Source organism: Saccopteryx leptura, chromosome 3 (genome assembly GCF_036850995.1).
Source record: "Saccopteryx leptura isolate mSacLep1 chromosome 3, mSacLep1_pri_phased_curated, whole genome shotgun sequence".
Lineage (NCBI taxonomy): Eukaryota > Metazoa > Chordata > Mammalia > Chiroptera > Emballonuridae > Saccopteryx > Saccopteryx leptura.
Genome location: NC_089505.1, coordinates 80,974,322 through 80,995,558, shown reverse-complemented (window position 1 = coordinate 80,995,558; position 21,237 = coordinate 80,974,322). Strand labels below are relative to the sequence as shown.

The 21,237-nt window shown below is 49.8% G+C and overlaps 1 protein-coding gene across 1 annotated transcript; it reads right to left on the bottom strand.

The window, feature by feature from the left end:
• Positions 1-965: 965 nt before the first annotated feature.
• Positions 966-5,555, bottom strand: LOC136398242 (ret finger protein-like 4A). Its single transcript, XM_066372605.1, has 2 exons — positions 5,270-5,555; positions 966-1,498 (listed from the first exon to the last, which is right to left on the bottom strand). The coding sequence occupies exons 1-2, from the start codon at positions 5,553-5,555 to the stop codon at positions 966-968; spliced, it is 819 nt and encodes a 272-aa protein (XP_066228702.1).
• Between the last annotated feature and the right edge of the window lie 15,682 nt (positions 5,556-21,237).

Genomic DNA, 21,237 nt, shown 5'->3' with positions numbered 1-21,237 from the left:
CCAGCAACCTCAGCATGCTGGATCTACCATCCATCCACTGCCCCAGGCTACACTTGATATATAACATTACATTTGTTTCAGGTGCACAGCATAGTGGTTGGGCATCTTTACAACTGGTGAAGTGATTCCCCTCGATAAGTCTAATACCCACCTGGCTGTATGCATGTAGTTCTTACAATATTATTGACTTTATCCCCTGCTCTGTACTGTGCATCTGAAAGGTCCTCCTTGATCAAGCTGCTCCTGAAGCCCTCTCTGCCTTCTGTCAGTATCCTGGTAATGTTCAATGCATACTTGGAACAAATGTGTGCTTTTCTACTGCTGAGCAAAATAGAATACGTACATCTCTATTTCAACTGTTTCCATAGGTCTGGTTTCCACATCACCGAGGTAATCAATGAGTCCTTTGGGTCCCATCCAAATTTTTATTTTGTCTCCAACCTCCATTCCACACCAAGTTCATCTTTCAGAAAATTACAAAGAGCCTGACCTGTGGTGGTGCAGCAGATAAAGCATCCACTTGGAACACTGGGGCCGCCAGTTTGAAACCCTGGGCTTGCCTGATTAAGGTACATATGGGAGTTAATGCTTCCTGCTCCTCCCCCTTCTTTCTCTCTCCCCTCTCTCTCTCACACACACACACTTCTGTCTAAAATGATTAAGTAAAATCTTTTTTAAAAATTACAAGGAAAACACTTAGCCATTAATTTGAAAATTCAGAACATATTTATTAGACAGGAATATACACAGGTCCCAAAGAAAACAACCACAACAATACTTAATTGTGGGAAAAGAAATGTTCCTGAAATGTAATGAATGTGCGTTTGAGATTCCTGAGCTGTCCCGGGTTTCTCTGCTATACTTTGTACCAACTGCATGGCGAGCAGAGAAGCTCACAGCCGTGGCTCTGAGCATGCAGAAAGTTTTTACACGTGTCTTTTGCTCAGAAGTCCATCCGCCTCACATCACACAGGACAGATGGTCAGGAAGGCCCCATTGTCCTTCATCGGATTCGCAGGAGCGAAAAACGGGCACAGTGGTTCGGCAGCAGGGATTCCAGGGAATGTAAAGATATGGGACCCATTACCCACGTGATAAAAGGACACGGTCCCCATGTCCATGTCCAGGAAGATGCCCAGGCGGTGTAGGCGGGGACTGACCAGGAGATATGTCGGGGGCACGGTGCTGGCCCCGAAAGCGTCCTGGCCCCTGCAGCCCAGACTCCAGAAGCCGAATTCTGCGGACAGGGCTATTGCGCCTTGCCGCGGGACAGACCGTTTGCAGACGCCCACGGTCCACTCAGGGCTGGTCCCCACCTCCACCTCCCAGTAGTGGCGGCCAGAGGTGAACCAAGGGGAGCCCAGGACACAGGCGGCCCAGCTGAACCTCTCCGCATGGGCTCTGCGATTCTGCCCGAAATGCCCACAGCGCACGCGTCTCCGGTCCTCCGAGATGAGGAGGTAGTTGTTGGCTGTGTCAATGTCCAAGGTCACGTCCACTGTGGAGAGAGGAAATAACCAAATCAGCCGGTGTGTGCACCAGGCCCACCCTTCACGTGCATGGCAGATGCCCACGTGTCCCCCTAACTTTCACGTCTTCACATCTAGAGGTCAGAATTTTCCAGGGAAATTTCCCTGGTCCCTGATTAGATACAAGTTTATGTATAACAGGGGTCCCCAAACTATGGCCCGCGGGCCGCATGTGGCCCCCTGAGGCCATTTATCCAGCCCCCGCCACACTTCCAGAAGGGGCACCGCTTTCATTGGTGGTCAGTGAGAGGAGCATAGTTCCCATTGAAATACTGGACAGTTTGTTGATTTAAATTTACTTGTTCTTTATTTTAAATATTGTTTTTGTTCCCGTTTTGTGTTTTTACTTTAAAATAAGATATGTGCAGTGTGCATAGGGATTTGTTCATAGTTTTTTTTATAGTCTGGCCCTCCAACGATCTGAGGGACAGTGAACTGGCCCCCTGTGTAAAAAGTTTGGGGACCCCTGATGTATAAGATGAATGATTATAATTGGAAAGACTTCTTATTCATACTAGGTATTTTCTGCACATAAAGTTACTCAATTATTTGATTCAGAACATTTCTTCTCTTGGCCCTGGCCAGTTGGCTCAGTGGTAGAGCATCCACCTGGTGTGTGGAAGTCCCAGGTTCAATTCCCAGTCAGGGCACACAGGAGAAGCAACCATCTGCTTCTCCACCCCTCCCCCCTCTCACTTCTTTCTCCCTCTCTGTCTCTCTTTTCTCTTCCCCTCCCACAGCCAAGGCTCCACTGGAGCAGAGTTTGCCCAGGCGCTGAAGATGGCTCCATGGCCTCCACCTCAGGCGCTAGAATGGCTCCAGTTGCAACAAAACAATGCCCCAGATGGGCAGAGCGTCACCCCCTAATGGGCATGCTGGGTGGATCCCGGTTGGGGCGCATGAGGCAGTCTGTCTCTATTTCCCCTCCTCTCACTTAAAAAAAAAAAAAGAAATTTTATCCTCCTTAGTATGGAATACATCTGAAAAAAGGGGACCATGGTAGCTGTTCATTCTCAAAATCATCATACAAATTATCACAGATTCTGTCAAAGTATAGTCCTCAAATGCATATTTCAATGATCGAAATATTTTAGTTATTGAACAGTAATATTTGGCATTAATGCTGGTTTTTTCTCTCTCTCTCTCTTTTTTTTTTTACTTTCCTCATTTACTGTTGTTGAATGGGCAATTGCATTTTATTGCAGGTGTAAAAAACAAACAAACAAAAATAAAACTAAGGAAGCTATGCTAGGCCTGACCAGGTGGTGGCGTAGTGGATAGAGCATCGGACTGGGACACTGAGGACCCAGGTTGGAAACCCCAAGGTCACTGACTTGAGTCCAAAAGTTGTTGGCTTGAGCAAGGGGTCACTGTTGGGCTGGAGCCCTCCAGTCAAGGCACGTATGAGAAAGCAATCAATAAACAACTAAGGTGCCACAACTATGAATTGATGTTTCTCAACTCGCTCCCTTCCTGTCTGTCTGTCCCTGTCTGTTGCGCCCCCTCACTTAAAAAAAAAGAAGCTATGCTAGGAGTTCTGACATGAGGACATATGGTTCCTTAGCAGGAACCTGGACCCAGAACTCGATGGGGCAGCGACCGAGAAGCAGAGAACTCACAGACGATGACCCCGCACGGCAGCACCCCCTCCCTGTTACCCTAACTGGGGCGGAGAGCTGCTCATCCCAACCTGACCCTGTGGACGGGCCAGAGCGCCCTCAGACCCAAGACCAAGTGCCCTCCCTTTTTGTTGTTGTTAGCTGTTTTTTCTTTGTTGGAATGCTGTGTGAAAAAAAAAAAAAAGTGAAGGAATTAAGAAAACCTAACTGGTAGCTACACACCAGTTACAGGGTTAGAAAGTCCAGTCAATAATGTTCTAATAACTTTGGTGCCATGGGGTTACTAGAATGATCAGGGGGATCACTTCGTAAAATTAAATAAATGTCTACCCTGGCTGGGCATCTCGGCTGATTAGAGCATCCTGCCCATATGCCAAGAGTGTGGGTACTATCCGAGGTCAGGGCACATACAAGAACCAACCAATGAATGTATAAATAAGTGGAACAACAGATCAATATTTCTCTCTCTCCAGAATCAATCAATAATATATGTATATATCATATATATAAATGTCTACTATGCTGTATATTTTATTTTTTATTTTTTTATTTTTTATTGTATTTTTCTGAAGCTGAAAATGGGGAGAGACAGACAGACTCCCACATGTGCCCAACCGGGATCCACCCGGCACGCCCACCAGGGGGCGACGCTCTGCCCACCAGGGGGCGATGCTCTGCCCCTCCAGGGCGTAGCTCTGTTGCGACCAGAGCCATTCTAGCGCCTGGGGCAGAGGCCAAGGAGCCATCCCCAGCGCCCGGGCCATCTTTGCTCCAATGGAGCCTTGGCTGCGGGAGGGGAAGAGAGAGACAGAGAGGAAGGAGGGGGGGAGGGGTGGAGAAGCAGATGGGCGCTTCTCCTGTGTGCCCTGGCCGGGAATCGAACCCGGGACTTCTGCACGCCAGGCCGACGCTCTACCACTGAGCCAACCGGCCAGGGCTATGCTGTATATTTTAAATTAAGAATATTGTATGTCAGCTGTCATTTAACAAGATCATTAGAAATAAAAAAATCCCCACTCACATTAAAAACAGTAAAAATTGTGTAGAGCTGATTTTAACAATACACAACATGGAACAGCTGGTATATCCCCAGTTGGGTCTCTATTTGTGTCTCTCCCTAGTTCCTATTGATAACTAGCTACCCTGGCTACTGAAAATACTGGAAAGAGCACAGCTCTGGGACAATTCTGAATCTTATTTTATTTTTATTTTTTTGCATTTTCCTGAAGTTAGAAGTGGAGAAGAAGACAGACTCCCACATGTGCCTGACCAGGATCCACCCAACATACCCGCCAGAGGGCGATGCTCTGCCCATCTGGGGCATTGCTCCGTTGCAACTGGAGCCATTCTAGTGCCTAAGGTGGAGGCCATGAGCCATCCTCAGCGCTCAGGCCAACTTTGCTCCAATGGAGCCTTGGCTGCAGGAGGGGAAGAGAGAGACAGAGAGGAAGGAGAGGGGGAAGGGTGGAGAAGCAAATGGGTGCTTCTCCTGTGTGCCCTGGCTGGGAATTAAACCTGGGACTTCCACATGCCAGGCCGATGCTCTACTGCTGAGCCAACTGCCCCAAGAATAATATTTTCTTAAAAACCCACAGATGGCCCTGGCCGGTTGGCTCAGCAGTAGAGCGTTGGCCTGGCATGCGGGGGACCTGGGTTTGACTCCCAGCCAGGGCACATAGGAGAAGCGCCCATTTGCTTCTCCACCCCGCCCCCTCCTTCCTCTCTGTCTCTCTCTTCCCCTCCCGCAGCCAAGGCTCCATTGGAGCAAAGATGGCCCAGGCGCTGGGGATGGCTCCTTGGCCTCTGCCCCAGGCGCTAGAGTGGCTCTGGTCGCGGCAGAGCGACGCCCCGGAGGGGCAGAGCATCGCCCCCTGGTGGGCAGAGCGTTGCCCCTGGTGGGCGTGCCAGGTGGATCCCGGTCGGGCGCATGCGGAGTCTGTCTGACTGTCTCTCCCCGTTTCCAGCTTCAAAAAAAAAAAAAAAAAAAAAAAAAAAAAAACCCACAGATGGCTCTAATCAAGACTTACAGGTAACAAGAACTAGGAAAGAGGAAACATTTGAAGTGCCAGCACCCAGACAACACCCACCTTTATTGGGAGGCACATCACACGAATGACTGACCTTGGAACTTGCGCAGCCTTGGGTTCATCTGCAGGATGCTTCTCAGCTGGGGCTCCAGTGCCTTGACCTTTGACACCAGCCTACCCAGCTGGCCATTGGGCCTGATGTCTTTCTTCTGAGACAGCTCGGAGCAAGTGAGGCACAGAGCCCCATCCTCGCCTGGCTGTTTCTGCAGGGAATGGACACATTGGAGGCAGCAGATGAAGCCACACTTGAGGTTCACGGGCTTTTCAAGGTAATTCAGGCAGACCGGACATCTGCATGCTGCTTGAAAGTGTTCAGCCATGCCCGCTGTCTGGGGGGGGGGGGGGGGGGGGAGATGTGCACCCGATTAGAATTTTCATGAGTGCCCTGGCCGGGTGGCTCAGGAGACAAAGCATCATCCCTGGCACACCAAGGTTGCGGGTTCCAGCCCTGGCACGTACAAGAAGCAATCAATGAGTGCACAGCTAAATGAAACAACTAAGTGGAGCAGTGAGTTGATGCTTCTCTCTTTCCCCTCATCCCCGTCTCCTTCTCTCTCTCTCTCTCTTCCTTCCTCCTTTTCTCTTTTTCAATCAATGGAAACACTTTTTTTTAATTTTTAAATAAAAATAAAAATTTTTCAAGAGGAAAAGAACTCATCAATCCCGGGACACCATCCTCTCTATAAAAATAGTGATTGGTAAACATGATTTCTAGGTACTGAAGATACAACCTAAGTACAAATAACAATAACCTATGGCCTTGAACTTCTGATGTATAAAATGGAAAATGAAATGAAGTGGCCCTGGCCGGTTGGCTCAGTGGTAGAGCGTCGGCCTGGCGTGCGGGGGACCCGGGTTAGATTCCCGGCCAGGGCACATAGGAGAAGCGCCCATTTGCTTCTCCACCCCCCCCCTCTCCTTCCTCTCTGTCTCTCTCTTCCCCTCCCACAGCCGAGGCTCCATTGGAGCAAAGATGGCCCGGGCGCTGGGGATGGCTCCTTGGCCTCTGCCCCAGGCGCTAGAGTGGCTCTGGTCGTGGCAGAGCGACGCCCCGGAGGGGCAGAGCGTCGCCCCTGGTGAGCGTGCCGGGTGGATCCCGGTCGGGCGCATGCGGGAGTCTGTCTGACTGTCTCTCCCCATTTTCAGCTTCAGAAAAATACAAAAAAAAAAAGAAAATGAAATGAAGACACGCTTCATCCCTTGGCTGTGAGTTAGGTGGTGAGGAAGTCTCTACTCTACCTGAGTGCCCTTAAATGACAGACACCAGTCCCATGTGGGTTTTGAGTCGCTGAAGTGGGGCTTATTCCCATCAGAAGGCTGTTTATCGTAAGATGTACCCTCGATCTTAAAGACATCACGAGAAAGAGAGTGGAAGCTCTCTCCAGCAGAACCTCCAGAAATTGTTCTCATGTTGAAATAACTGCCTTTTCCAGTTTTGGGGAGTCAGTCAGGAGCAAGAAGGACCCCATCCCCAGAAGACTCAAGATGTTAGAGGGTGTCCCTGGGCTTCCAGGCTGACCCAACCCACGAAAGACCATAAGTCTAGCAGCTGCTAAGGAATTCTATGCCAAAAAAAAATAAAAATAGAGAAAGGAAGAAAGAAAGGAAGAAAGAAAGAAGAAAGAAAGAAAGAAAGAAAGAAAGAAAGAAAGAAAGAAAGAAAGAAAGAAAGAAAGAAAGAAAGAAAGAAAGAAAGAAGGGAGGGGAGGGAGGGAGGGAGGGGAGGGAGGGAGGGAGGGAGGGAGGGAGGGAGGGAGGGAGGAATAGATATGTATTATAAATTCCAAACAGCCCTCTTGATGTTCCGCTAATCTGTCAGACCTCACCCTTACTGGACTATCGCCCCTGAGACAGAGGAATTCCAAAAAACTGAGAAGCTGCCCCAAGGAGGGGCTCCAGACATACCAGGATTTTTGCCTCAGTATCCCCTCAGGCTCTCCCAAACACTATATAACTCGCCCCTAGTCTGTAACCGGCGCTCTTCTCCCTGGGAGAAGTGCCCGGCAGGGTTCCTTTCTTCCTTTCAATAAAGCCTGTTACTCTGGTCTTTCGGACTCCCATGGATTCCAACAGAAAGAAGGAGAGAGAGATAAAAAAAGAAGAAAAGAAAGAAGGAAGGAAGGAAGGAAGGAAGGAAGGAAGGAAGGAAGGAAGGAAGGAAGGACTGCCTTTTTGCCTGTTACAATGAATTAGATGTTTGATTTACTTTATGTGACTACTAGAAAATGAGTTCACAATGAGATATGTGGGTCACCTTATGTATAGCCAGTGGGCAGTGCTGGTTGAGACTCAGAAACCCTAAACCCTCCCACTCCCCCCCCCCCTGGGGCTGCACCGCCTGGATGTGGCAAAAAAAAAAAAAAAAAAAAAAAAACAACCAGCAGAACCAGAGAGGTGGACAAGGTCAGTGGTGGACACTCCAATCACCACCTCACAGAGGCTGCCAGGCTCGGGTCTGACTCAGGGTGACAGGCACCATATTGTTTCTGCATCCTGGTATTGAGCACCTCAGTTCCACCTCCTACTCCCATCAAACAAAGACCCCGGTGTCCCTAGATGACACTGAGTTGGCCTCAGACAGCCTTTGCTTAATCAGAACCCCACTCACTCCATTCCCAAGACCTTTCATAAAAATTTGAAAGTAGAAACAATCCCCTCAGACTGACTCACCTCTTGAGCGCTAGGTCTTTTCCTGGCCTCCAGCTGCTGCTCCTGACGGCTCAGCTCTAGAGTGTGGTCGACCAGCAAGCCGGTTTTATTAGGCAGGTCCCTCCCCCCACTTTATCCATTTCTGGTCTGTTCCACTTTAATCCAATCAGATTTTGATGGGATTACTGTGCTTTTCTCATGTCACAGAGAGGTGACCAGGAACAAATGAGATAGTTGTGTATGTGTAAAGTACTGTACCCCAGATTCTGCAAAGTACTGTGCCTCAATTCAGCGAGTTTACATAGAGACACCAAGTCCAGATGAATTTTGAAAGGTTTTATTAAAGAAGGAGATTTATTAAATATGCCGGCCACATATGGCTGACATGGGGCATTTGCAGACCCAAATTGTGCGCACGAAGTATATTTCAGAGGCTGGTTATATATATACCCTTTGACTACATACAGGTTGGGGAGGGGGCATGACACAATCATTAACAAGATTATTACATTTGTCTAGGGGATTTACAAAAAACGTTAAAACTTTCAAGGTGCCTGACCAGGCGGTGGCGCAGTGGATAGAGCGTCGGACTGGGACACAGAGGACCTGGGTTCAAACCCCAAGGTCGCCAGCTTGAGCACGGGCTCATCTGGTTTGAACAAAGCTCACCAGCTTGGACCCAAGGTCGCTGGCTCGAGCAAGGGGTTACTCAGTCTGCTGAAGGCCCGCAGTCAAGGCACATATGAGAAAGCAATCAATGAACAACTAAGGTGTCGCAATGAAAAACTAATGATTGATGCTTCTCATCTCTCTCCATTCCTGTCTGTCTGTCCCTATCTATCCCTCTCTCTGACTCTCTCTCTGTCTCTGAGAAAAAAAAACAAACCACTTTCAAGGTAATACAATCAAAGACATTCATAAACCTTTTAGTATCTCTCCTCCTTTGCCTAGAGGTACACGTTAATCTCAGGATTCCAGGAAGGGAAGGAGAGCTAATATCAGTGTAGGGTGGTATGTAAATTTTGTCTCTTATTGAAAGGGAAAAGAAGTTCTTCAAATAACCTTAATCCTTTCAGAGAACTTAAAACCAAATGACCCTAGTTGTCCTTGTAAGTCAGGAGACTTCTATATTCTTTTTCCTCCATTTTCCAATGAAAGAACAGGACAGAAAGCCTAACTTTTCCTTTTAAAATGGCATTGCCAATACTAAGTTTTACCGTTCTCTGGCACCTTACCACATATGGAAGTTATTTATAAATGAATATGAACAAAATAGTGCCTGTAATCATTCTAGATTAAATTCCTCATGATGTGTGTTGATGAGTTGGAATTCCAAAATTTAAAAAAAAAAAAAAAGATTATCATCTGACCAGGCAGTGGTGGCACAGTGGATTGAGCATCGAACTGGGACGTGGCAGACCCAGGTACGAAACCCCAAGGTCGAAGGCTTGAGCACAGGGTCGCAGGCTTGATTGTGGGATTGTGGACATGACTCCATGGTCACAGGCTTGAGCACTGTTGGGCAGATAAAATGTATTATGCTCACTTTGTAAAAGATGACGCTGCCCATATGGAGGCCATTGCCCAGGTGATATTAATGTGTGTTGGGGGCAGGCAGGATTGTTGTAGCCTGGGGCTTGGTTTTGGGATTAAGCCTTTCCCATCCTTTTTGATGTGGGGCGGTACAATCCAATCATGCCTCAGAGAAGTGACTTTGTATTAGAGACTTCCCTAAGCAGCCAAGATGGCAGAGTGTTGAGTGAGATGCCAGTTTGTGTAGAGTTTGTATCTGGGATAAGGAAGGAGATGAGGAACTGAGGAGAATAAGGCTGGTGAGCTAGAAACCTTTGATTCTAGGAAACTCGGATAAGTCAGTGGCTTTGTGAGCACTGAATGTGAGTGGGTTTTGGAGCCCAGTGTGTGTTTTTACTTGCCCGCCGGGTGCAAGCTAGAATTAAAGATGACAGCCCATCAGTTTTTGGCTCCGTTGTTTCTTTACCAACTGTCTGAATCCAATGCGAACCTGCATGAGCCAGGCTGCTGTGATAGTGGCCCTGGCCCTGCCTTCTGGCTTTACAAGCACAAAGGTCACTGGCTTGAGCCCGGGATGGCTGGCTTAAGCAAGGAGTCACTCGCTTGGCTGTAGCCCCCCGCCATCAAGGCACATATGAGAAAGCAATCAATAAACAATTAAGATGCCAGCGATGAAGAATTGATTTTTCTCATCTCTCTCCCTTCCATTCTGTCTGTCCCACTCTCTCTCTCTCTCTGTCTCTTACTGAAAGAAGAAGAAGGAGGAGGAGGAGGAGAAACTTACTTTTGTTTTCTTTCTTGCAGGAAACTCGGCTGTACCCACACACACACTTTTTTTTTTTTTTTTTTAGAAAGAGACAGGAGACACGAAACTTCAAGCTGCTCCTGTATGTGCCCTGACCAGGGAATCGAACCAGCAACCTCCGTGATCTGGAAGGAGCTATTACACCAGGGCTTAGTTTTTTGTTGTTGTTGTTGTTGTTTTGTATTTTTCTGAAGCTGGAAATGGGGAGAGACCGTCAGACAGACTCCCGCATACGCACGACCGGGATCCACCCAGCACGCTGTAAAGCCAGTATCCAGGGCCAGGGCCACTATCAGAGCAGCCCGGCCCATGCAGGTTCGCTTTGGATTCGGACAGTCGGTAAAGAAACAACGGAGCCAAGAACTGATGGGCCTTCATCTTTAATCCTAGCTTGCACCCGGCGGGCAAATAAAAACACACACTGGGCTCCAAAACCCAATCACATTCAGTGCTCACAAAGCTACTGATTTATCCGAGTTTCCTAGAATCAAAGGTTTCTAGCTCACCAGACTTATTCTCCTCAGTTCCCCATCTCCTTCCTTATCCCAGATACAAACTCTACACAAACTGGCATCTCACTCAGCACTCCGCCATCTTGGCTGCTTCTCCTGGCCTCCTCCATGTGGCCTTTCTCTGCTCTTCTCTGCTCTCTCTTCTAATGATAATCTCAGGAACCAAGAGAACAAACTCCCGCTCCGTCCCCATTTTATAGTGTAGTTTCACAACCTCTAATCCAATATACAAAATAGGGAAGTCTCTAATACAAAGTCACTTCTCTGAGGCATGATTGGATTGTACCGCCCCACATCAAAAAGGGTGGGAAAGGCTTAATCCCAAAACCAAGCCTCAGGCTACAACAATTCTCAACACACATTAATATCACCTGGGCGACAGCCTCCTCGTGGGCAGCGTAATCTTTAACAAAGTGAGCATAATACATTTTATCTGCCCAACACACGCCCACCAGGGGTGATGCTCTGCCCACCAGGGGGCGATGCTCTGCCCCTCCGGGGCATCGCTCTGTTGTGATCAGAGCCACTCTAGCGCCTGGGGCAGAGGCCAAGGAGCCATCCCCAGCGCCCGGGCCATCTTTGCTCCAATGGAGCCTCGGCTGCAGGAGGGGAAGAGACAGAGAGGAAGGAGGGGGGAGGGGTGGAGAAGCAGATGGGCGCTTCTCCTGTGTGCCCTGGCCGGGAATCAAACCCGGGACTTCTGCACACCAGGCCGATGCTCTACCACTGAGCCAACCGGCCAGGGCTAGGGCTTAGTTTTTATTGATATTTTTAGAGAGACAGAGAGAGGGGGAGGGGGAAAAGAAGCATTTGCTGTTCCACTTACTCGTTTTTGGTCAAATTAGTTTGTAAATATGAGGTATATGTTTGCTCGCTTATAGTTTGCATTGAGTGTGGGAGACAGGCTGTAAGCTGGCAAAGTCCTTATAGCCTACAGCTTAGTTTTAAGACTAAGCCTTTTCCACCCTTTTAATACTAAGATATTTTCAACATCCTTCTAATACTAATGTTGGGCAGATAAAATGTATTATGCTCACTTTGTTCAAGATGACACGAGGAGGCCGTCGCCCAGGTGATATTAATGTGTGTTGGGGGTGGGCTAAAGGCAGGCAGAATCCTTGTAGCCTGGGGCTTGGTTTTGGGATTAAGCCTTTCCTACCCTTTTTGATGTGGGGCGGTATAATCCAATCATGCCTCAGAGAAGTGACTTTGTAGTACAGACTTCCCTATTTTGTATATTGGATTAAAGGTTATGGATCTACACTATAAAATGGGGGCAGAACAGGAGCTTACGCTCTTGGTTCCTGGGATGACAAGCATGAGAGAGCAGAGGGAGCAGAGCAGAGAGCAGAAAGAGGTCATGTGGCCAGGAGAAGCAGCCAAGATGGTGGAGTGCTGAGTGAGATGCCAGTTTATGCAGAGTTTGTATCTGGGATAAGGAAGGAGATGGGGAACTGAGGAGAATAAAGCTGGTGAGCTAGAAACCTTTGATTCTAGGAAACTCGGATAAGTCAGTGGCTTTGTGAGCACTGAATGTGAGTGGGTTTTGGAGCCCAGTGTGTGTTTTTACTTGCCTGCTGGGTGCAAGCTAGAATTAAAGATGACAGTCCATCAGTTTTTGGCTCCATTGTTTCTTTACCGACTGTCCGAATCCAATGCGAACCTGCGTGGGCCGGGCGGCTCTGATGGTGGCCCTGGCCGTGGCTTCTGGCTTTACAACTAAGATCTTCTCAAAACTAAGATTTTCCCCACACCCTTGACTGTCGCATGATGGGAGTGGTGCACTCTTAGAAGGAATCCCATTTATTCCTCAGATAAGTGGCTTTGTATCAGAGACTTCCTTATTTGTATACTGGCTTGTTGGGCAGATATTATGCTCACTTTGTTAAAGATGGCGCTGCCCACGTGGAAGCCATCGCCCAGGTGATATTAATGTGTGTTGGGGGCAGGCTGTGGGCAGGCAGGATTCTTGTAGCCTCGGGCCTGGTTTTAGGACTAAGCCTTTCCCACAATTTTGATGTGGGGTGGTGCTGACCAGGCGGTGGTGCAGCGGATGTGGGATAATGCAATCCCATCATGCCTCAGAAAAGTGACTTTGTATTAGAGACTTCCCTATTTTGTATATTGGATTAAAGGTTTTGATTTCTGCACTATAAAGTGGGGCAGACTGGGAGCTTTCTCTCTCGGTTCCTGAGATTAGCATTAGAGAGGAGAGCAGAGAAAGGCCACGTGGAGGAGACCAGGAGAAGCAGCCAAGATGGTGGAGTGCTGAGTGAGAAGCCAGTTTGTGCAGAGTTGGTGCAGGGAGAAGGAAGGAGATGGGGAACAGAGGTGAATAAGTCTGGTGAGCTAGAAACCTTTGATTCTAGGAAACGCGGATAAGTCAGTAGCTTTGTGAGCACTGAATGAGTGGGTTTTGGAGCCCAGTGTGTGTTTTTACTTGCCCGCCGGGTGCAAGCTAGGATTAAAGATGATGGCCCACCAGTTTTTGGCTCCGTTGTTTCTTTACCAACTGTCCGAATCCAATGCGAACCTGCATGTGCCAGGCGGCTGTGGTGTGGCCCTGGCTACTGGCTTTACATGGCTTAAAGGCTTTAATTTCTACTATAAAATAAAGCAGACCGAGGGCTCTCTCTGGCAGTTCCTGCCATCAGCATTGGAGAGGAGATGGCGGCATGCAGGAGAAGCCAGTTTGTGCAGAATTTGTGCAAAAAGGAGGATATGGGGAACAGAGGTGAATAAGTCTGGTGGGGCCTTTGATTCTAGAAATACTCAGATGAATCAGTGGCTTTGGGAGCCCAGAGTGGAAAGGGAAGTGTTTTCCCACTGTGTGTATTTTCTCGCCCACTGGATGCAAACTGGGATTAAAGGTAATGGCCCACCAGTTCTAGACTCCGTTGTTTCATTACCATCTGCTTGAATCAAATGCGAACCTGCACAGGCCAAGCAGCTGTGATGGTGGCTATGGCTACTGGTCATACACTCTTGCATTTTTTTTTTAATTAATTAATTTTTTTTTATTGCTTCCCATGTAAGCCCTGACTGGGAATGGAAGCCATAACCTTGTTTCTGGACAAGGCTCTTACCCAACTGAGCTAACTCACCAGAGCCGGTAGACCAGACCCAATTACTTCCAGATGGGCCCCCTATGTCGCTTACCATGAACCCACTCAAGCTCCAGCCCAGGCCATAGGCCCGGGTACACCACCAACATACATCTCTCCCCTGGGTGGGGGCCCAAACCTGCCCCCCATGATGCCCCCGCCCCCCAGCCCCCAACACTAATCTCTTCCTCCTATCATCCAGGGCTGGAGGGGCGTGGCCTGGACCACCTCCCCTCTGCCTGCTGGACACCAGTGTTGTGAGTGCACGTGAAGCGGACCCCTGCGCCCTCCCCCCTGGGGCCACTCACACTACACCTCTTCCCGCCTTCCCAGGAGATACTGGACGTGGGGGATGGGCAGGGTGCAGGCCAGAAGAAGACCCATCCTTCCAGCGGCATGAGACAGGGAGAGACAGCTGTGACAGGCCCCTCATCCCCCACTCCTGACCGGCCCTCAGTCAGTGTTTGAGCCTCCTTCACCCCTTGCGCCCTCGGTGAATCCTTGGTGATGATTTTGGCAACTCTGAGAATGGTAATTCTCATGGGCATGGCTCCCGAGTTCCCATGGGGGGTTCAGGCGGCCCCTCGCCTCAGGACCCAGGTTGTGGGGACCTGATTTCCCAACCCCTTGGGAGCTGGGGCCCTGGGGGCACGCTGAGCCTGGTGGGGTGGCGGCTGCACAGAGCCAGGTGCTGCCCTCTCGGCAGTTGGGTTGGGCAACCACACCCAGCCAGACCTTGTTCTTGCCCAGGAGACACTGGGCACAGGTGAGGGGACAGGCGGTGGGGGAGCACCGGGTTTCAGGCCAGAGGGAGCAGCTAGGCCGGCCACGGAAGGCACGTGCTGCCCGGTCCCCTAGGACTGAGGGGTTGGCATGTGACCCCAGAGAAATGGCACGAGTAGTGGGCACGTGCGGGCAAAAGGGGGGGTTCCACGGGTCCCCTTCTGCAGACCGAGCTGATGGGAAGGTGGTTCGGGCTGACCGTACAGAGTGGGCCTCCAGGGCGGCCGGCCCAGGGTCGCGGTCAGGACTCAGGTGCGCCAGTGTCTCCGGAACCGAACCGGCCGGGAAGGCGGGATGCTGCGCTGTAAGGAGCGCGCTCCCCGCGGAGCTCCGGCTGTAGCCCTCCTGGCGGCCCGTTGGCGGGAGCGGGGAGCCATCGACTTGTTCCCGGTGCCTCCCGCCTCGGAGCCGCCTTCCACTTTAAGGAGACCCAGGAAGGCGGTCAAATACAACGTACTGTGGTTTCCTCCAGCGGGAGGGCTCCAGGTGAGGCTCGGGCTCCCTGCGTGTGACCGGGAGAAGAGGACAGAACAGGACGCGGCGGCCGTGCGCACGGGAGGCCTGGTGCCCGCGCTCCGTCCAGGCGCGTCCGCTCCGAAGTGGGGCGCGTAGGAGCCCCGAGTCCCCGCCGCCCGCTGCGCCTCCTGCACTGGATGTGTCAGCCACCCTTCTTCCTGGGGCTGCCGGTCAAGGTCCCCCACCATGAGGCCTGAGCGTCGGGGTGCAGGGACGCATCCTGTCTGGATGTCGCAGGAAGGGTCATTGCTGCCTCGTCGGTTCGCCGCCGCCACGTGTGCCCCATGGTTTTCTTCCAACTGCGTCTCCAGGCGCCGGCGCGGATCAGATACTGGGCTCGGGGCCGGGCCGCTCGCGCCCGTCCTGGGTGCTGGGAGGGTCGTGAGGGTCGGGTTCTGACCAGAGCTGGGGTAAACAGGCGCCCGCAAAGGGCTTTCCTGTAGGGGCAACTGGGCCGCGGGGCTCCGGGTTGAGGGTCCAGGGACCGAGGCGCCGAAGGGCGTGCTGCCTGCGGCCGGCGGGGGCACCAGAGACCGAGGCCTGGCGGTCCCGGGGGCTGGAGCTGGGGAGCCTCAGCCACCGCGCGGGACAGGCCGTCACAGGGCACGCACACGCCCCGCGTCCCCCGTCCCCGGTCCCCTCCCGCTCACACGTGCTCTAGAACGTTCGCTCCCCGAACTGGTTCTCTGCAGGACAGGGGTGCCCGCCGCCCAGCCACCTGATAGCCCGCGGTGCCTGACCCCGGACACCCCCTCACTCCCCGCGCGTTTCCAACACGCCCCCACCCAGGACTGTTCTTACTGCTGTCCTTGGTCCCCTCGTGAGTACGTCGCCGTGCTTTTTCAGTGGTAGGCAACCTTTTTATACCTACCGCCTACTTTTGTATCTCTGTTAGTAGTAAAATTTTCTAACCGCCCACCGGTTCCACAGTAATGGTGATTTATAAAGTAAGGAAGTAACTTTATAAAATTTATAAAGCAGAGAGTTACAGCAAGTAATAAGAGTTAAAGCATATAATAATAATTACCAAGTATTTGATGTCGGATTTTCGCTGTTTGGCAAAATAAATCTTTATAAAACAAGTTACTATAATTAAATCTATCTTTTTATTTATACTTTGGTTGCTCTGCTTCCGCCCACCATGGAAGCTGGAACGCCCATTAGTGGGCGGTAGGAACCAGGTTGACTACCACTGCGAGTCATCCACAGTATTTTATATCAACTTGAACATTTGTCATTTCAAAGAGCACTGTGTAACATGGGCCCCTTAAAACACACCTTTCACAGCTTTGTTTCAAGCACAGAAACCCGTGCGGCGGCGTCACCCGCCCACACCTTGGGAACGACCTTGTCTTCTTGCCACCGTCGCTCAGGATCGCGGTTCAGTGTCCCGCTCCCAGAATCCCCCTTCCGTCCCCCCACGGAGGATGGTGTGACTGTGAAGACGGACACCAGGCTGCGCTCATGGGCTGAACCCCGCGGCCGAACTCACGGCTTTCACGGGCGAGTGATAAGTGGGCTATGACCATCGCAGAGTCATTTTTGGGTTGACATTTGGAGAATTGGTCCGGGTGGACCAATTCACGCCTCCATTGCACGGCTAAACCTAGTTGAACACCATACACTCAAAGCATTGTAGAGGAAATCACGGTTGTTTGTGTGACACGCTCAAATTAACGAAAATGTCATAAATGGCACTGCGGTTGCGGCGAAACGCGTTGGACCTCCTCGCAGGCCTGTCTCCCGGCAGGTGCGCTCAGCGCGCACTGCAGGGCGCACGCGCAGTGGATGCGGTCACTGTGCAGAACGCATACAGCACTCCTGACACTAACAACAGAAAGCACCCCAATACAGAACGGGGCGCAAGGCTTGAGGAGGCACTACTGCAAAGACACACACACTGTCAGGAGCCTTAGGAGAAGATGCCCGATGTCGTTATTCACCCCAGGGACATGCAAACCCAAACCGCAAGGAGATAGCACGTCCCACCTACTAGGATGAACGTGATCAGAATAATAGGTCTCCACGACCTAGTTTCGGCCAAGATGTGGAGAGACTGGGACCCTGTGCATGGCTGGTGGGCACGTGACACAGTACCGCAGAAGGAGGGAGGGAAACACTGGTGATATCTCTGATGGGTAAACATAGAATGACCACAGGGCGGCAGTTTCCCCCGCAGGGGGGGGGGGGTAGACTGAGGAATGAAGGTGAGGACTCGACCAATATTTGTACATCGGTGTCCGTGGCGGCGTTATTCACAACAGCCTACAGGGGGATGGGACTCAAGTGTCCATCAACAGGTGACGGATAAACAAAATGTAGGATATACGTAGGAAGAGACTTCAGCCCTGAAAAGGAACAGAATTTTGATATCTGCTATGACACAGGATGACCTTGAACACACTGTGCTTAGTTAGGTAAGGCAGACACAAGGAGAAATTCTCTGTGGTCCCACTGAGACAAAGTACCCAGAACAGGTACGTTCATAGAGACAGGAAGTACAATTGAGGATCTCTGGGGCTGGGAGGAGAGGGGAGGGGCAGTTACCCACCACCACCAGACTTTTTGTCGGGGATTAGTTTTGGATATAGATTGTGGTGATGGTCACACCACACTGAATGTGTTTAATGCCACGGTTCCCTCAAACCCATGCCCCTACTAGTTTGCACACTCACAATGGCTAAAATCATAAATGAGATGTTCTGTATTCTTTATAACAATAAAAGTTTATAAAGTGGGTAATTGGTAAATGAATACTAAATACAGTATTCACGGAGGGTGTAGAAGCTGGTTCCACGAATTTACCCATTCGGTGGCTTCCACAACTCAGGAGCAGAACCTAGGTTCTAGGAGCAGTTCTAGGACCTCTAAGGATCAGCGGGAAGGGGCTTACGGTGGGAAAACAGAAAACCAAGATATGAGAGGACTCTATCAACCATGGATGAGAACTTATAAAAAAAATAGTAATAGACCAGATAAACAAAATTCAGCACATAGAAGGTGACAAAGGTGACCACCAGCATCAGGATGGTGTGGGTGCTCTGGTCTCCGGCAAGCACCTGTGGTCGCCCCTGGGGCTGTGAATATGCCTCCATCTCTGACGGTGTCCGTGCAAGAGAAGCACCGTGCAGACACTGGGCCAGACCGTAAGGACAATGAACACAGTGTCCGAGATGGCACGATGGCCGTGCCTGTACCAGAACTGCACGCTGCACAGAACCGCCTCCCTTTGCTGTCAGCATCGTTTTGCCTATCCTGTGAATTACTGTCACAGGAACGTGGGCATAGATGAAGAAACTGGATGCCCAGCAGCAGCCACAGGAAGGACTGATGACCTTGGGGACTCCTCTTGGGAGCATCGGCCACTGCGCTCCCATGGGGATGAGTGTGAAGCACTGACGGGTGCTCAGGAGATGGGTGGAGCAAGGGACGGTGCTGTGAGCCGCTCTCTGTACATAATAGACACCTTTACACACGAGAACGGACATGGGGGTTCCCACAACCATGCCTGCCGACACGTGGGGGACTCCAGAGGGAAGACCCACAAGACGGGCCACAGCCACATAGGGAAGGATTCTGTGTGTCAGCCACGGCTCGTGGCCAAGCGGGAGGGGAGACACATTATGGCAGAAGAGGATGACACTGGCCAGAGCCCTGACTCCCATCTGCAATAGGAGGGTGCTTTTCAGAGCCACTTTCCTTGTGGCTCCTAGGAGACTGTTCTGAGAATCCAGGAGCAAAGTGGAGGCTGTGCCCGTGAGGAGACCAGCTGTCTTTTTGTGTGTGTGTGTGATAGAGACAGAAAGAGGGACAGACAGACAGGAAGGGAGAGAAATAAGAAGCATCAATTCTTCATTGCAGCACCTTAGTTGTTCATTAATTGCTTTCTCATATGTGCCTTGACCAGGGGGCTACAGCAGACCGAGTGACCCCTTGCTCAAGCCAGTGACCTTGGGATCAAGCCAGCAACCTTTTTGGCTCAAGCCAGCCACCCTGCACTCAAGCTAGTGAGCCTGCACTCAAGCCAGTGACCTCAGGGTTTTGAACCTGGGTCCTGTGTCCGAGTCCAACACTTTATCCACTGCGCCACCACCTGGTCAGACTAAACTTATATAATTTTATTAACTAATGTCTCCCCAATTAAGTCAATAAAATTTTTTCAAGATATGTATCCTTACGTTCATTACAACATTATTTACAAATAGGTTTACAGTTGTGAGTACACAAGAGTCTATTCTTGTATCATTACTGCATTTTCCACACTAACAACTATAATCCTACTTTTGTCCCACCCTATATGTATTTGTATATATATTTATGTATATATACACACACATACACACAATGAAATAGACGTAATAAAAGGTAAATCACTATTTTTGATGACAACATGGATGGCTCTTTAGAATATCATGCTACATTAAATAAGGCAGATGGAAAGGACAAAAAAACATTATTTTCACTCATATGTGGACTATAAAACAAAAAAGTAACAAAGGAGCTAACAGAACAAATAAAAGCAAATTTATAGATACAGACAACAAAATGGTGGTCACCGGAGGGAAAGGGAGTGGGGGGAGGGAAAATTTGGTAAAGGGGGTAAAATATGTGGTAACAGAAGGAAACTAGACTTTGGGTGGTGAGCACACTGTAGTGTATACAGATATCAGATTATAAAGTGGTACACCTGAAAGTCATATAATGTTATTAACCAACATTACCTCAATAAATTTAATTTCTTTTTAATGTTTCTATTGATTTGAGAGAGAGAGGGAGGGAGAAGGGAGACAGAGAAAGAGAAGTGTCAAATCACCATTCCACTAGTTGTCCCATTTAGTTGTGTACTCATTGATTGCTTCACATATGTGCCCTGACTGGGGATCAAACCTGCAACCTTGGCATGCCAGGATGATGCTTTATCCACTGAGTCACCCAGCCAGGGCTAATAAATTTAATTTTTAAAAATCTAATTTAGGGCCTGACCAGGCGGTGGCGCAGTGGATAGAGCATTGGACTGGGATGCAGAAGGATCCAGGTTCGAGACCCCAAGGTCGCCAGCTTGAGCGTGGGCTCATCTAGTTTGAGCAAAAAGCTCACCGGCTTGGACCCAAGGTTGCTGGCTCCAGCAAGCGGTTACTCGGTCTGCTGAAGGCCCGCGGTCAAGGCACATATGAGAAAGCAATCAATGAACAACTAAGAAGTTACAACGCTCAACGAGAAACTAATGATTGATGCTTCTCATCTCTCTCCGTTCTTGTCTGTCTGTCCCTGTCTATCTCTGCCTCTGTAAAAAAAAAAAAAAATCTAATTTAGGCCCGGGACAATGGCTCAGTGGTTAGAGCATTGACCCAGAATGTGGATGTCCTGTGTTTGATTTCTGATCAGGGCACATAGGAGAAGTGATCATCTGCTTCTCCCACCTCCCCCCTTCTCTCCTTCTTTCCCTTTCACAGCCAGTGGCTCGACTGGTTCAAGCATGGCCTCAGGCACTAAGGATAGCTCCATTAAAGCACATCAGCCTCAGCCTCAAGTGCTAAAAATAGCTCAGTACTCAAGCATCAGCCCTAGATGGGGGTTGCCAGGTGAATCCTGGTTGGGGCACATGCAGGAGTCTACCTCACTATCTCCCCTTCTCTCACCTGAAAAAAAAAAATCTAACTTAACAGTCAAACTAAAAACTGTTTGGGTGGATGTTAGATGTAGTGATAAGAATAAAATTGAAAATCTATGGACACATTCTAGCATCACTTCTAAGTCTTAACTGTCAGAGGATCACGGTTCCCTCAAACCCAAACCCCTACATTCCAAGAAATCCATTTGGACAAAAATAAAAAGGCATGCTTTCCAAAGTGCTTATCCGTTTAATGCGTTTGTTCTTCTAAATCATACAAGGTAGGATGGGAATGTTAGGGATGGGGGATCAAGGTTTTAAGGCAAGACAGCATGCACCTACTGACTTACTGCAGAGGAGAAACTATGAATTCACAGCAGCCCCTCTTCCATGAGAGACAGTTTACAGGATGGATGTGCTGGAAGGAGAAACACCCATTGTAACCAAGGAGGAGACTTTGTGAGAAGGTGACTTCAGGGTGTGCCCCCA

Coding starts and splice junctions, on each gene's coding strand:
- LOC136398242 (XM_066372605.1), bottom strand. CDS start 5,555: ATGGCTGAACACTTTCAAGCAGCATGCAGATGTCCGGTCTGCCTGAAT. Junction 1,499..5,269: donor AAGGCTGCGCAAGTTCCAAG/GTCAGTCATTCG, acceptor CTCTCTCCACAG/TGGACGTGACCTTGGACATT.